At 44.5% G+C, this 17,428-nt stretch overlaps 1 protein-coding gene across 4 annotated transcripts in view; it reads left to right on the forward strand.

Moving 5' to 3' along the window:
- LOC139260068 (partitioning defective 3 homolog B-like) overlaps positions 1 to 17,428 on the forward strand; it is a 1,396,127-nt gene that overhangs the window by 1,355,162 nt on the left and 23,537 nt on the right. For all 4 annotated transcript variants that reach the window (XM_070876196.1, XM_070876197.1, XM_070876199.1 and 1 more), the window contains one exon: positions 92 to 168. In XM_070876196.1, the coding sequence (XP_070732297.1) occupies positions 92 to 168 (77 nt within the window). The remainder of the gene's footprint in view (positions 1 to 91; positions 169 to 17,428) is intronic.

Raw genomic sequence — 17,428 nt, forward strand, 5'->3', positions numbered from 1 at the left:
AAATATTTATTCTACTTTCAAACAATCATGGGTCTGCTTATGCTATATACTGCTGGGTATTGTTGTTAATATTCATTGCATTTGTTTGCAGGTACAAGCTCCTGTAAAAGGGCCAAATGGTCGCCCCCAGTTTGAAGAGTTGGAACATCAGTACACCACACTACCAAGGTACGGCAAGCTGCACCAGTAACATTGTCCTTTTTGTTGTGCAAAGCCACATTATATGTTACAAGAAAGCACGAAGAGTGAAAAAGCCATTTGGTCCATTAAGCCTATTAAAAAGACAATGTACAATTCCACTATAAAGAGTCTACCTAACCCATTTAGTCTCCCAAACAAGGGGATTGTTAAGAGTTCCTTTCTGTCCTGAAAAATAAATCAAACTACTTTGCTAACTACATGATTCTTCCTTGATCATTGCTTGCTTTGGCATGATATACCCAAGAGCCCAGTGGCTCAAAACCCATTATCTCAGTCCATACTTACAGTTCTTATCCTGTTCCAAACCAGTTATTTATCCAGCTGTTGGTTGATGCAGTGTTAACTGCTCTTGATGAGGGTCTGCACCCCGTGGTAATTGCCAGATTTGCCTGGAGCTTGGATGTCATTGCACCACTGCTTTCAGTAACCTCTGCCCTACTCTCCCAGTATAATGTGAAATCTGATCATCTGCTCATCGCAACTGACCATAGTAGCCTGTCTTAATTAACCAGCTTTTTTAATAGCTGTGAAGTTTATCAGGTAAATTATAGGGCAGTGTATTTTTGGAAAAGTATTTAGCAAGGTCTATTTTCTATTGCAAAAAACCCCACTTCATTTACATAGTTATAATTATGTTGGTCCATGTGATCTCCTGGGCTGGCTTAGAGCATTTGAGGGGGTCGGAAAGGAATTTTAAGGAGTATTTTCCCCTTATTAGATATCAGTTGTGGCTCAGTGGGTAGCACACTTGCCTCTGAGTCAAAAGCTTCTGGGTCCAAGGCCCACTCCAGAGACTTGAGCACATAATCTAGGCTGACACGCCCAGTGCAGAACTGAGGGAGTGCAGCACTGTCAGAGGTGCCGACATTAATGATCCCACGGCACTTTTTCAAAGAAGAGCAGAGGAGTTCTCCCTAGTGTCCTGGGAAATCAACCAACATCACTAAACAGATTATCTGGTGATTATCATATTGCTGTTTGTGTGAGCTTGCTGTGCGCAAATTGTCTGCCGCATTTCCCACATTACAAAAATGACTTCATTTCAAAAACACTTCATTGGCTGTAAAGCACTTTGGGTTGTTCTGAACTCGTGAAAAGTGCCATATAAATGCAAGTCTTTTATTTTCTCTTTCTTTCCTTCTATCTTTCCTTCTTCCTTTCTCACTCACGTGAGATTCGGAGCAACTGAACCTGTAAACAGAGCAACGCTGCACCATTGAAACCTGGCACAATGAAAACATCCTCAGTAGCATAAAAGAAAAATTAAAAGGCCCTTTGAGAACTCCAATAGCAAATCAATCCAGGCAGTCATCTTAAAAAAAAATCAAATCCTTTAGTTTATTTCTGCTTTATAACAAGGAAATGGAGATCTGAATGGTGCAACACATTGGAATCTTGTGCTTTCTGCTCTTGGACCTGGGTTTGAATCTGTTCCAAACTGATTAGTCAGCAAGTCATTTCTCCTTGACAGCTGTTTAGCTTCCCAAGGGTTTGAGCAGCGATAACTTGAGTTCCACGTGGATCTCAGTGCACATCCTCAAACAGCCCATAATTTGGCACTAATTAGGCAGCATCCTTCGAAGACTTACCTGATGTGAGAATATCAAAGTGACACAATATAGAGCATGATCCTTGGGGTTGGGACAATGGTGCACTGTAGGGACAGTGTAGAAGGAGTTATGCATTTTACATAACCTGCATATGTCTGTCCAGGGATTGCTCGATGCTATCACAGACCACAAGCAAAAATGTGTTCCATTACCATGCCCGGCAATTCCTCACCTTCATAAGTGCAGACACACACACACACAAACCTGTTCCAGCAAATATTATATGACAGGAAATATGTGTTTATTTAATAGCTTGAAAAGGAAATTCTGTGTTCAGTGCATTAAGGGTCCAGTTTTGAAAGTTAAGCTCCTTAATCCAGGTTTTACTGTATGGCTTTGTTGCATTGAGTAAATCTCAAAACAGCAGAAGTATTTTCTACACAGTACGTATTACTGAGGCATAGTGTCCCATTGTACATTGGACCTGAGACGTTTGCGTGAGTGTCAACACGACATATGACCTATCCCCCGCCCAATGACTTGAGTGGGTAAATGCACCAGGCCAGCCAGACCCCAGGAACATAAGAGAGTATGCTGACCTAAGCCAAGGTCCCGGATATTGACTACACTTTCCCCAGTGTCCCAGGACTATGCAGCAGGGAGGGGGGCGTGGGGGGGAATGCATCCACAGAACAGCTCCTGAATGTTATCCAGTGCCTTTTGGTGGAAGTGTATGAATAGATGTCAGGTGAGAACCGAATTAGACTTAGCCGTAATGCCATTTCCCCCTCAGCCTGTTCAGTCCCCTCTTCTCTTGTTCAGATTGCTACATTGGCATGTCAATATTCTATTTTTTCTCTCCTCATCTGATTTTTTATTTTCTCTCCCAATCCTTTCTTTCCACCTTCTTCCCTACACCCCCCTCCCCGCCTCCCCCCCCCCCCCCCCATGAAACTAAATGAGTTGCTGTATACATTTGAGGATGCTGGTAGCCTTTCAGTCACACACCCAAGTGGATGTGCATGGAGCAAAGGCACAGCAGGAAGCCATTCAGCCCCTCGAGCCTGTTCCACCATTCAATGAGATTATGGCTGATCTGCACCTTAACACCATCGACCCACCTTGGTTCCATATCCATTAATACCCTTATCTAACAAAAATTTTGAAATTTTCATTGATCCAGCCTCAACAGCTTTTCATTACTCTTTATGTGAAGAAGTGCTTCCTGACATCAACCCTGAATGGCCTTGCTCTAATTTTAAGGCTATGTCCCCAAAATATGGAGTCCACCACCAGAGGAAATAGTTTCTCTCTACTCTAGAGCTCAGAAAACACCGAATGTTAGTCATCTTTTTCTACTGAAAGATGGGGGAGGGGAAACATCTTGATCTGATCATGACCTCCCCCTCACATATACTCTTCATCAGGGTTCACTAGACAGCAGTCGGGAGCAGCCACTCAGGCTCACTACAGGCAAAGTGGTGAAATCTGGGATCTTCCTGAACTTCACCATTGAAACCTGGCACAATGAAAACATCCTCAGTAGCATAAAAGAGAAATTAAAAGGCCCTTTGAGAACTCCAATAGCTTATTGCACGAATCCAACAAGGCAACTTTCTTCAACTTTCTAATCGCGACAAGTTGTTTTGTAGCATTAGATACAAGGAAAGAAAAAAAAGGCTTTCATGACCTCTGGATTTCCCAAAGTGCTTTACAGCCTTTTAAATAATTTTTTAAGTATAGTCACTGTTGTAATGTAGGAAAAGTGTCAACCAATTTACACACAAGTTCCCACAAACAGCAATGTGATAATGTTTTTAGGAGTTGGTTGAGAGATAAATATTGGCCAGGATACCAGGGAGAACTCCCCTACTCTTCTTCGAAATAGTGCCATGGTATCTTTTACATCCACATGAGAGGGCAGACGGGGCCTCGGTTTAATGTCTCATCCGAAAGACGACATCTCCAACGGTGCAACACTCCTTCAGTAGTGTACTGGAGTGCCAGCTTAGGTTTTGTGCCTTGGGATAAGACTTGAACCCACAACCCTCTGACTCCGAGGTGATGGAGGAAGTAAGCACAGATTGTTGTTTGTATTCCTTTTGTAGGCACCTGTGGTACAGCAACTTTCAGGCCACTTCATAATGCTCAATAACGGCCGTTTTGAGGTTTGTGTCCCTGAGCTCCTATTGAACGATGGGGAAAGATGACTGTATGTAGTGCTGCAAGAGTTGCTGATGGTGCATCCTCAGGAACTGACAATGGCTAGAGTGGATTCCTGTTATTGTCGTTCTCAAGTCTGCCAGCCAACAAAAGTAAAAAAAATAGCTCTCCATTTTCCCACCAAGGTTGAGGGATACTCCTCAATGGGCATTTTAAAGGAGCTCTGTGCTGTGTTCCTGAGTTATTGGGGGGGGGGGGGGGTGGGAGGAACTCGCTGAGAAGTTAATGTAAATTTCACCTTGAACACGGCCAAGTGAATTATAATCTGGCGTACTGCTCTCACACTAACCCAAGAAAACAGATGTTTCAAAACTGGGTAGGCTTACCAAAGAAAGTCAGAGGGCTATAAGTAGGGGAAGGAAGTATACTTGTTTTTCATGGGGTTACTGAGCTTAGGGGATTTGTGGAGAAATAATGTTAAGCTATGTTACTGTGGAATGCTTATCTCAGGAAATTGTGGCTGAACTTTAAAGTTAAAAGACAAACTCTTACCTTAAAAAAAAAGTCTGCTTTAATTCGCTGTTGGTGGGTGGTAGAATCAATTATATTAAGTATTCAGTCACCAAAAATCCTCCAAATAAAATTATATGATTTTTAAAAAATGTTTGAAAAGAAAAAGCACATGTTGGCTTGCCAGGGACGCTCGTTCCATGTTGGTGAGCAGCGAAGTCTGCAGTTGCACATGTTCTCACTCTTGCTCGCAACATTTAGTTCCCTGGCAAAGGTAACAGAAAGGAAAACTTGCATTTATGTAGTGTTTTCACAACCAACGGACGTCCCAAAGCGCTTTATGGTCAATGAAGTACTTTTTGAAGCGTAGCCACCCTTGTAATGTAGGAAACGCGGGTGCCAATTTCTGCACAGCAAGCTCCCATAAACAGTAAAGTGATAATCTGGATTTTTTTAGTGATTCAATCTCTGGACTGGGACTAGAACCTACAACTTTAAGGGCTCAATTTTCCCCAATTAACTGCGGCGTTTTTTTGGCGTGCTCCACTTTTTTGGAGTGAATAAAAATCTTCAAGTTTCCCCAAAGTTTCTGCACCAGTGTAAATCATTTAGGTACGATTTTTTTAGATTATGGTTTCTTTGCGTCATAGTAACCTGATGTCTGCGCCAGTTTTTCAGCTTTAAGCAAGTTTGGCCAACTTACATTTTTCCTAGGACGGTGTATGTGACCACTTCCAAAAAACCTTCTGGGCACTTAAGGAATATCAGCACACATTACAAAATCGACACAGAAAGATGCCATTGTTTTTAGCCAAAGCTTTGGAGGGAGTCAAGAGAGAATATGCATGATAAATCTTAATTTTTTCGAAGTGAAAAGGGAGAAATTGGAAGCCGAATACAATTCTTGAATTTTTGATTTTTTTCAAAGTACCACCCCTCACCGAACATCTCCTCACCGGGCTCGAGGGTCGGAGCGTCGGCCGGCAGAATCGCTCCCTCGCCTGGACACAGGGGCTCGGGGCTCACCCCCCAGGGTGGCGGGGGGGGGGGGGTAAACGAACCCACTTATATTTCTTATATAATGGATGAGAACCTTTAGGCTATAAATTATCAATTTCTAAAAGCTCTGTTTTCATCTTGAATACTGCCCACCTCAGCAGCTTTAAAACGGGAGGTGTACTGGGCATGCACGCCCATACCAGTCAAGTAAAAAACGTAAAAACGTTTCTACGCATGCGCAGAAAGGGGGACATCCTTTTTTCGGAGCGGACATTAAGCTCCACCCCCAAAGCTGAAGGACAGGCTGCGCGGCGCCAATTTCAAAAATTAAAAAGGGGACAAATTTTTTTTGGCATACTCGGGCCTAAAAAAAAATGGGCGGAACTCTTCAAATTCGCCAAAAAACTGCATTGGGGAAAATTGAGCCCTCTGACTCAGGCAAATCTGAGCCAAGGCTGATTTGGCTCCCGCTTGTGTTGTGCACTTGAGTTGACCAGGAGATAACTTTTGGAGAATGCATTCAGATCAAGCTTTTAAACTGTGAAGCATGCAATTCGTGTTAAGGTGCATATTTGTGCCTTTTAATTCCAATTCTTCGATACCATTGTGCAGGGAAAATCCCTGAAATATTTTTACTTAGGAGTATACTTGTTTTTTGCAAACCAGTTTTCTCACTCTTGGGGAAAAATCAGGTTATTTTGTTTGAATTATTGAGTTGTACAGTCTGGGAAAAAAAATGTATTGCCCTCAAACAGAGTTGAAACTATTCCGTTATTGGCAATGATTATAGTAGTTGCAGATAAGCAATGAGTGTAGATTGCTATTCAGTCGACAAATATTCATTTCGTGCTCTGTTACCTGTGTCAGTATTGATCCCCGAAGTTGCCATTGATTACCCAGGAGAAACCTAGAAAGCACAAATCAGTAAAAAAACAAAGGTAGATAGACTTGCATTTCTATAGTGCCTTTCATGACCTCAGCACTTCCCAAAGTGCTTCACAGCCAATGAAGTATTTTTGAAGTGTATTCACTGTTGTAATGTAGGAAACACAGCAGCGAATTAACACACACAAAGCTCCCACAAACAGCAATGTGATAATGACCAGATAATCTGTTTTAGTGATGTTGGTTGAGGATTAAATATTGGTCAGGACACCCTGGAGAACTCCCCTGCTCTTTTTCAAAATAGTGCCATAGGATCATTTTCACCCACCTGAGAAGGCAGACGTGGCCTCATTTTAGCGTCTCATCTGAAAGACAGTGCAGCACTCCCTCAGTACTGCACGGGAGTGTCAGCCTAGATTTTGTGGTCAAATCGCTGAAGTAGGACTCAGCGGTGAGAGTTCTACCAACTGAGCCACGGCTGACATAAGTGCAGTCAAATTTAAAGTCAAGCACGCACAACATAGAGCATTGGAATCTCGTGCTGCTACATCATACTCAGTGAGTCACTGATCTATGCCATGTGGGGAAGGAAAGAGGGAAAACATTTATTTGGATATTCCCCCCTCCCTGCTTATCACATCCTCAGGACATCCCACAGTGCTTCACAACAAATCGATTACTTTTTTGAAGTGCAGTTGATTTGCACAGCAAGATTCCACAAGATGAATGACCAGTTACAATCAACTTTTTTTAAATGGTTTTGGGTGATGGATAAATGTTGGACGGTAAACCAGAAAAACATTCTTGCCCTTCTTTGAATGGTGCAAAGGGATCTTCTGCACCCACCGGAACTGGCAGATGGAATCGGTTTGACATGTCCTCTGAAAGAGCAGTGGCCAGCTGGTAATTCACTGTGAGAGTGAGTCGGACTGATTTACTTGCAGATATCCAGTGTCCTCTGAATCCTTTCAGTACCTTTCAGAGCTAAGCTTTGACAGAAATCCTCTTAATTAGCTAACTTTTCCAAGATAAAGTTTCAAACACAATACAGCTGCCCGAATCTGACATTGACTTGTGAGGTGTTTACAGAATTATATATTTAACATAAACAACCTACAGCTGTGAAAAATTAATTTTATACATAAGGATGTGTCACTCAGCATTTATTTTAATAATTGAGGATTCCTTTAAGTGGTTAAAGTTGTGATAAAAACCGCTTGATAGAGTCAAGTAACACTGAAGACTTTGGGGGGCAGAATTGTCCCGCATCTCGTTTGGATGCGGTAACCTTCCGGGACCGGGCCACACAATTATGTGGCCTGCCCAGCGAAGGTGATCGAGTGTGGTCAGTGCTTCAATGCTGGGGATGTTAGTCTGGGTGAGGACATTGATGTTGGTGCACCTGTCCTCCCAGGGGATTTTCACGATCTTGCGGAGACATCGTTGGTGATATATCTCCAGCGACTTGAGGTGTCTTCTGTACATCGTCCATGCCTCTGATCCATACAGGAGGGCAGGTATTACTACAGCCCTGTAGACCATGAGCATGGTGGTAAGTTTGAGGGTTTGGTCTTCGAACACTCTTTTCCTCAGGCGGCCGAAGGCTGCACTGGCGCACTGGAGGCGATGATGAATCGCCGTATTAATGTCTGCTTTTGTTGATAAGAGGCTTCCGAGACATGGGAAATGGTCATGTTGTCGAGGGCCATGCCGTGAATCTTGATTACGGGGTGGGGGGCAGTGCTGTGCAGTGACAGGCTAGTAGAGGACCTTTGTCTTACAGATGTTAAGCGTAAGGCCCATGCTTTCATATGCCTCGGTGAATACATCGACTATATCCTGGAGTTCAGCCTCAGAATGTGCTCAGACGCAGGTGTCGTCCGCTTACTGCAGCTCAACGACAGAGGTTGGGGTGATCTTGGACCTGGCTTGGAGGTGGCGTAGGTTAAACAGCTTCCCACTGGTTCTGTAGTTTAGTTCCACTCCAGCGAGGAGCTTGTTGACTGTGAGGTGGAGCATGGCAGCGAGGAAGATTGAAAAGAGGGTTGGAGCGATGATGTAACCCTGTTTGACCCCGGTCCGGATGTGGATTGGGTCTATAATGGATACATTGGGAAGGATCACAGCCGGCATGTCGTCGTGGAACAGGCGGAGGATGGTGGCAAACTTTTGGGGGCATCCGAAACGGAGGAGGACGCTCCATAGACCCTCACGGTTGACAGTGTCAAAGGCCTTTGTAAGATCGAAAAAGGGAAAAAGGTCATGTATAAGGGCTGGCGCTGCTCCCTGCATTTTTCCTGCAGCTGTCGCGCCCATAGCAATCACGTCAAAAATGTTCTTTTTTTTCGCACATGCGCAGAAGGGGGGGCCATCGTTTTTCCACGCAGACATTAGGCTCCATCCCCCCAAAGCTACAGGACAGGCTGCACGGCGCCACTTTCAAAAAGTAGAATGGGGAAGCTTGCTGGTTATTTTTGTGGAGTAGCTGGGGCCAAAAAAAACGGGTGCAACTCTGGCAATACCCCAAAAAATGGCACTGGGGAAAATTGAGCCCATTGACTGTTATGACCCTAAAAAGCTATTTTTAATTTATGGAGTGTCAAATTTCTCCGTTACGATAAAAATTATAATTTTTAAGAAAATGTCGGAAAGAATCTATATTTAAAAGTCTGTCCTTGATATTTCAGGTTCTACCTTATCCACATGTGAGAGCCCCGATCTTTGTTTTGCTCTCTAACATTTTTTTAAAGGCTGGTTCTCAATTCCTGCTTCCCTGTCTTTGAGAATTCTGCAACATGATTGGCTGCTTAGACAGCTTGTTAATGTCACCACAGATCGCGTTAGGGAATCCCCACTATAGAGCGCTGAAATCACTTGAATGTCAGTAAAAGCAAACTTCTCGCCACAGAGATGGGCAGCTTTCCTCAGGGTCAGCGGTTAACGCCTTTGCTTCATCGCTGACCGCAAATTCGGGCCATTGTCTTCAGGGGAGCAGGGGATAATATATGGGATAAAAACAGAAAATGCTGTAAATCTCAGTTGGTCAGGCAGCATCTGTGGCATGAAACACAGTTAACGTTTCGGGTCAATGACTCTTCGTCAGAACTGGCGAATGTTCGAAAGAACAGATTTTTAAGGAGCACTGAAAGAGGGAGGGGAGGAAAGACCAAAAGGGAAGATCTGTGATAGAATGGAAGACAGGAGAGATTAGAGAGACAAAAGGGATGATGGGCCGACTCGAGATGGTAATGGCAGAAGTTAGAAAAACATTAATTTAGATAGGGTGTGAATGGCAGGATAATTACCAGGTGCCATGGGATACACAGAAAAAGAAAAAATACATCAGAGCAAAATATGGGCAGAGGTTAAGGTCTGAAATTGTTGAACTCGATGTTGAGTCCAGAAGGCTGTAAAGTGCCTAAATGAAAGGTGAGGTGCTGTTCCTCGAGCTTGCATTGAGCTTCATTGGAACAGTGTAGGAGACCAAGGACGGAGAGGTCAGAGTGGGAGTGGAGCGGACAATTAAAGTGACAGGCGACCGGAAGCTTGGGGTCACATTTGCAGACTGAACGGAGGTGTTCCACAAAGGGGTCACCCAATCTGCATTTGTCTCCTCAATGTAGAGGAGACCACATTGGGAGCAGCGAATACAGTATACTAAATTGAAAGAAGTATAAGTAAATCGCTGTTTCACCTAGAAGGAATATTTGGAGCCCTGAACAGTGGGAAGGGAGGAGGTAAAAAGACAGGTGTTGCATCTCCAGCGATTGCACGAAAAGGTGCCGTGGGAACGGGAGAGGCTGCTAGGGGTGACTGCGGAATGGACCAGAGTGTAGCAGGCACTTTTCTGTTCTTATTTCAGATTCCGGCATTTGCAGTATTTTGCTTTTGGATAATATATGGAAAGTGGGTTTCTGTAAGTATTTTTCTAAATCAGCACTATTGAGCACGGACACCAAATTATTAAGTAGATGAAAATGCCCTTTTCCTTAAGGCCTGTTACCCCCGCAAATCGGCGGCCACGCTGTGGAGTGGAGTGGCCGCCGACATTTTGTGAATTGTCGCTAATAGCCTAATTACACTCCGAGGTTTCCTGCCTGTGCCCCGATTTTCCCCCTGCCCCTACTGCTCCTCTGCTACCGATCCGTGTTAAGTGCACCATTACCGTGCGCACCACCGATCTACCCCCCCAAAGATAACATTTCCCTCTGAAAATCTTCAGCCTACCTGGCGGTGCCACAACCTGTTTTTTCCCAGTGGTCCAGTGAGGCTGTGACCTTCTACAACAGCAGTGCGGCTTCCCTTAAAGGGGAGGATGCACCGCCGCTGCTGCCATGTGTTTTTTATTGTCGGCTGACTGCCATGTCGGCCGGCCAATTATGCCCCCGGGTTCGGCCAGGCCACCAACAGGTAGCCTGGCACCCCCTCTTTGATGCCAGGCTGCTGGCCCAGCCAAAACCCTCCCAGGTGGCCCAGTGGACCAAAGTTTTAAAATCGCGAAGGCTCTCCCTTTATGATCTCCGCACCGGCCCCAACTTCCGCCCCTCGGTTTAGTCAGGTGTTGCCACCACCGTGTATCCGCCCCTCTCGTGTAGTCACCGCCCCCCATTAAGAGCGACTTCCGGATCCGAATTTAAAAAAGAGTGGAATTTCGCTCAAGTGGCGACATCAACCACAGCTGCGGTAAAAACCATTGAAACGAGGTGCGTGAGCCCCATTTCGGGCGCGGGGGCAATTTCTACCCCTTAATCTTTATTCAGTTTAGTTATGGTAATGTGTTGCTAAAAATATAGACCCAGCAATTAAAAAGAAAGAGTTGCATTCCTATAGTGCTAATCACAACCTCAGGATGCCCCAAAGTGCTTTACAGCCAATGAAGTACTTTTTGAAGTGTCATCACTGTTGTAATGTAGGAAACACAGTAGCCAATTTGCACTCAGCAATGTCTCATAAGCAGCACTGTGCTAATGACCAGATAATCTGTTTTTTAGTTGGTTGAGGGATAAATATTGGCCAGGACACCAGGCAGAACTCCATTGATCTTCTTCGGAGAGAGCAGACAGAGTCTTGGTTTAACGTCTCATCCAAAAGCACTGGAGTGTCAGCCTAGATGTTTTATTAGTGTCTAAAGTGGAAAGAAATGATTTTTGCTTCTTACAGAGGTGAACTAGGTTCTCAGCCCAGCACTGTCTGGACACACACAGTGGACCAGTATCAAGCAATGTCTGGACACACACTGTGAACCAGTATCGTGCACTGTCTGGGACACACACTGTGGGCCACTGTCGTGCACTGTCTAGACAAACAGTGGACCAGTGTCAAGCACTGTCTGGACACACACTGTGGGCCAGTGTCGAGCACCGTCTGGACACGCACTGTAGACCAGTGTTGAGCACTGTCTGATCATGCACTGAGGGCCAATGTCATGCACACTGTGGGCCAGTGTCGTGCACTGTCTGGGACACACAGTGGACCAGTGTCAAGCACTGTCTGGACTCACACTGTGGACCAGTGTCAAGCACTGTCTGGGATGCACACTGTGGAGTAATGTCAAGCACTGTCTGGGCCGCACACTGTGGAGCAATGTCAAGCACTGTCTGGGGCACACTTGTGGACCAGTGTCAAGCACTGTCTGGGATGCACACTGTGGAGCAATGTCAAGCACTGTCTGGGACACACTGTGGAGCAATGTCAAGCACTGTCTGGGACACACTGTGGACCAGTGTCAAGCACTGTCTGGGATGCACACTGTGGAGCAATGTCAAGCACTGTCTGGGACACACTGTGGAGCAATGTCCAGCACTCTCTTGTCATATACAGCAGCAAATAGAGTTGAGAGTGCTATTTGTAGCACAGATTGGTTATGTGCTCCTCAGCTGTGCTGTTCCTTTGCCCCTGCAAACTGGATGGATCGTATTCCGATATTATTTCACCCACAACTTTTAATAGAAATCAGAGGAAGAGACTTGGGACTTTGTCATTTTGAGGATTTGAACCACGTGGAAGGACTGTATGTTAACTCTGTGCACCACTAGTTGCATATCTGTCTGGGTTTAATTCAAACACAGTACCGTGAGGTAACAAGCCAGTATTCTGCACTGCCCCACAGATAGCAGGGAGTTTCTAAGTCGAACTGCAGATTCTTTACCTGCGTCGTAAATGCAGTCTCCACGCCAACAGCAACAATTCTCTTCCCAGAGGTCTGTGATGTTCACTGATTGCATACTTTATTGGCCAGCACTGACCACTCTCAGATTATGTAGTGACATAGAAACATAGAAATATAGAAAATAGGTGCAGGAGTAGGCCATTTGGCCCTTCGAGCCTGCACCACCATTCAATATGATCATGGCTGATCATTCACCTCAGTACCCCTTTCCCGCTTTCTCTCCATACACCTTGATCCCTTTAGCCGTAAGGGCCACATCTAACTCCCTCTTGAATATATCCAATGAACTGGCATCAACAACTCTCTGCGGCAGGGAATTCCACAGGTTAAAAACTCTCTGAGTGAAGAAGTTTCTCCTCATCTCAGTCCTAAATGGCCTACCTATTATCCTAAGACTGTGTCCCCTGGTTTTGGACTTCCCCAACATCAGGAATATTCTTCCCGCATCTAACCTGTCCCATCCTGTCAGAATCTTATACGTTTCTATGAGATCCCCTCTCATCCTTCTCAACTCCAGTGTATAAAGGCCCAGTTGATCCAGTCTCTCCTCATATGTCAATCCAGCCATCCCTGGAATCAGTCTGGTGAACCTTCGCTGCACTCCCTCAATAGCAAGAACGTCCTTCCTCAGATTAGGAGACCAAAACTGAACACAATATTCCAGGTGAGGCCTCACCAAGGCTCTGTACAACTGCAGTAAGACCTCCCTGCTCTTATACTCAAATCCTCTAGCTATGAAGGTTAACGTGCCATTTGCCTTCTTCACCACCTGCTGTACCTGCATGCCAACTTTCAATGACTGATGAACCATGACACCCGGATATCGTTGCACCTCCCCTTTTCCTAATCTGCCGCCATTCAGATAATATTCTGCCCCTTCGTGTTTTTGCCACCAAAGTGGATAACCTCACATTTATCCACATTATACTGCATCTGCCATGCATTTGCCCACTCACCTAACTTGTCCAAATCACCCTGCAGCCTCTTAGAATCCTCCTCACAGCTCACACCGCCATCCAGTTTAGTGTCATCTACAAACTTGGAGATATTACACTCAATTCCTTCATCCAAATCATTGATGTATATTGTGAAGAACTGAGCCCTGTGGTACTCCACTCGTCACTGCCTCCCATTCCGAAAATGACCCATTTATCCCTACTCTCTGCTTCCTGCCTGCCAACCAATTCTCTATCCACGCCAGTACATTACCCCCAATACCATGTGCCTTGATCTTGTACACCAATCTCTTATGTGGGACCTTGTCAAAAGCCTTTTGAAAGTCCAAATACATCACATCCACTGGTTCTCCCTTGTCCACTTTACTAGTTACATCCTCAAAAAATTCCAGAAGATTGGTCAAGCATGATTTCCCTTTCATAAATCCATGCTGACTTGGACCGATCCTGTCACTGCTTTCCAAATGCGCTGCTATTTCATCCTTAATAATTGATTCCAACATTTTCCCCACGACTGATGTCAGGCTAACCGGTCTATAATTACCCGTTTTCTCTCTCCCTCCTTTTTTAAAAAGTGGTGTTCCATTAGCTACCCTCCAGTCCATAGGAACTGATCCAGAGTCGATAGACTGTTGGAAAATGATCACCAATGCATCCACTATTTCTCGGGCCAGTACTCTGGGATGCAGACAATCAGGCCCCGGGGATTTATCGGCCTTCAATCCCATCAATTTCTCCAACACAATTTCCCGCCTAATAAGGATATCCTTCAGTTCCTCCTTCTCCCTAGACCCTCGGACCCCTAGTACATCCAGAAGGTCATTTGTGTCTTCCTTCGTGAAGACAGAACCAAAGTATTTGTTCAATAGGTCTGCCATTTCTTTGTTCCACCTGAGTCTGACTGCAAGGGACCTACATTTGTCTTCACTAATCTTTTTCTCTTTACATATTTATAGAAGCTTTTGCAGTCCGTTTTTATGTTCCCAGCAAGCTTCCTCTCGTACTCTATTTCCACCCTCCTAATTAAACCCTTTGTCCTCCTCTGCTGAATTCTAAATTTCTCCCAGTCCTCAGGTTTGCTGCTTTTTCTGACCAATTTATATGCCTCTTCCTTGGATCTAACACTATCCTTAATTTGCCTTGTTAGCCACGGTTGAGCCACCTTCCCTATTTTATTTTTACTCCAGACAGGGATGTACAACGGTTGAAGTTCATACATATGATCTATAAATGTTTGCCATTGCCTATCCACCGTCAATCCTTTAAGTATCATTTGCCAGTCTATACTAGCCAATTCACGCCTCATGCCGTCAAGTTAGCTTTCCTTAAGTTTAGGACCCTAGTTTCTGAATTAACTGTGTCACTCTCAATCTTAATAAAGAATTCTACCATATTATGGTCACTCTTCCTCAAGGGGCCTCGCACAACAAGATTGCTAATTATTCCCTTCTCATTACACATCACCCAGTCTAGGATGGCCAGCTCTCTAGTTGGTTCTTCGACATATTGGTCAAGAAAACCATCCCTAATACACTCCAGGAAATCCTCCTCTACCGCATTGCTACCAGTTTGGTGAACCCAATCTGTATGTAAATTAAAGTCGTCCATGATAACTGCTGTACCTTTATTGCACACATCCCTTATTTCTTGTTTTATGCTTTCCCCAACCTCACTACTACTGTTTGGTGGCCTGTACACAACTCCCACCAGCGTTTTCTGTCCTTTGGTATTCCGCAGCTCCACCCATACCGATTCCACATCATCCAAGCCAATGTCCTTCCTTACTATTGCATTAATTTCTTCTTTGACCCACCTCCTTTTCCTCTCTGTCTCTCCTTCCGAAATGTTGAATACCCCTGGATGTTGAGTTCCCAGCCTTGGTCACCCTGGAGCCATGTCTCTGTGATGCCAATTACATCGTATCCATTAACTGCTATCTGCGCAGTTAATTCATCCACCTTATTCTGAATATTCCTCGCATTGAGGCACAGAGCCTTCAGGCTTGTCTTTTTAACACACCTTGCCCCTTTAGAATTTTGCTGTAATGTGGCCCTTTTTGTTTTTTGCCTTGGGATTCTCTGCCCTCCACTTTTACTATTCTCCTTTCTATCATTTGCCTCTGTCTCCCTTTTATTTCCCTCTGCCTCCCTGCATAGTTTCCCATCCCCCTGCCATATTAGTTTAACTCCTCCCCAACAGCACTAGCAAACACTCCCCCCAGCATTGACCACTCTCAGATAATGTAATGACCACCATTGACCACTCTCAGATCATGTAATGACCAGCATTGACCACTCTCAGATCATGTAATGACCAGCATTCACCACTCTCAGATCATGTAATGACCAGCATTCACCACTCTCAGATCATGTAATGACCACCATTGACCACTCGCAGATCATGTAATGACTAGCATTGACCACTCTCAGATCATGTAATGACCACCATTAACCACTCTCAGATCATGTAATGACCACCATTGACCACTCTCAGATCATGTAATGACCAGCATTGACCACTCTCAAATCATGTAATGACCAGCACTGACCACTCTCAGATCATGTAATGACCACCATTGACCACTCTCAGATCATGTAATGACCAGCATTGACCACTCTCAGATCATGTAATGACCAGCACTGACCACTTTCAGATCATGTAATGACCAGCATTGAACACTCTCCAATGTAGTGACCACCATTGACCACTCTCAGATATAGCGCAGATCATTGAGCAACATCAAGCACGCACCTTGCCCGTCTTTGAAAACTAAACTTTTATTGTCTGCACGTTGCAGGTGGAAAATAAAAGGTGGTGTCCAGTAGCAAGTGAGTGCTAAAATACTTCAACGTAAATCTTTGGGTAGCAATGCAAAATAAAATATATTTCCGCTAACAAACCCTTGAGGGTAATGGGAGTCAGTGGCTGGCCGATGCAGTCACACACTGTTTATTTTTCTCTTTTATAAAATTGACTTAAAATAATGAGATCTTTGAGAGACGGCTGATAACTGTGAAAGAGAAAGCTGTGCATGTGAATGGTCTGTCTTGAACCGTCTGTCTTGTTTTAACAAAAGAGTTCCTGTCTTTCTAACAGACGTTTGAGGATCTGTTATCAGGCAGAAACGTCACATGATGATTGCGTATAGGTCAAAGAATAATGCCACCGCTTTTCCATTTTTGTTTGCTTCTTAATTTTATTAATTGAAAAATTTGGTGCGTTGTCAAGATAATAGGGGTCAAGAACTCATCAGAAAGCAGAAGAGACAGCAATACAGTCTGATGAGATGCTTTACACTGAGGTTCAGTAATGGAGACTTTTAAGTCTTGCAGCAAAGCAACATATGGTTACTTTTATTCTAGGAGAAAAAGAAAGAACTTGCATTTATAATAGTGCCTTTCAGGACCTCCGAACATCCCAAAGCATTTTATAGCCAATGAAGTACTTTTAAAGTGTGGCCACTGTTGTAATGTAGGAAACGCGGCAGCCAATTTGCGCACAGCAAAGTCCCTCAACAGCAATATGTAATGTTGATTGAAGGATAAATATTGGCCAGGACACCCAGGAGAACTCCCCTGCTCTTCTTCAAAATCGTATAAAGGGATCTTTTACGTCCATCTGAGAAGGCAGACGTTACCTCGGTTTAGCGCCTCATCTGAAACACAGCATCTCCGACAGTGCAGCACTCCCTCAGTAGTATACTGAAGTGCCAGCCTGGATTACATGCTCAAATCTCTAGATTGAGTCTTGAACCCACAATCTTCTAACTGAGTGGTAAGAGTGATACCCACTGAGCCAAGGCTGACACATGAATTCACAAAGCACTTGTACGATAATATCTCCAACAGTAATTTCGACCTTCTTAAATGTCAAATGCAGGAACTACCTCTGATATATCTTGGGGTTAGCACTGAACAGTACGCCGCCCCTTCCCCCCTCGAATTATCAAGTCCTACAACAAACCCCTAGAGTTACCTACTGCTATAGCCCTCCGA

This window comes from Pristiophorus japonicus, chromosome 3, assembly GCF_044704955.1.
Source record: "Pristiophorus japonicus isolate sPriJap1 chromosome 3, sPriJap1.hap1, whole genome shotgun sequence".
Taxonomy (NCBI): domain Eukaryota; kingdom Metazoa; phylum Chordata; class Chondrichthyes; family Pristiophoridae; genus Pristiophorus; species Pristiophorus japonicus.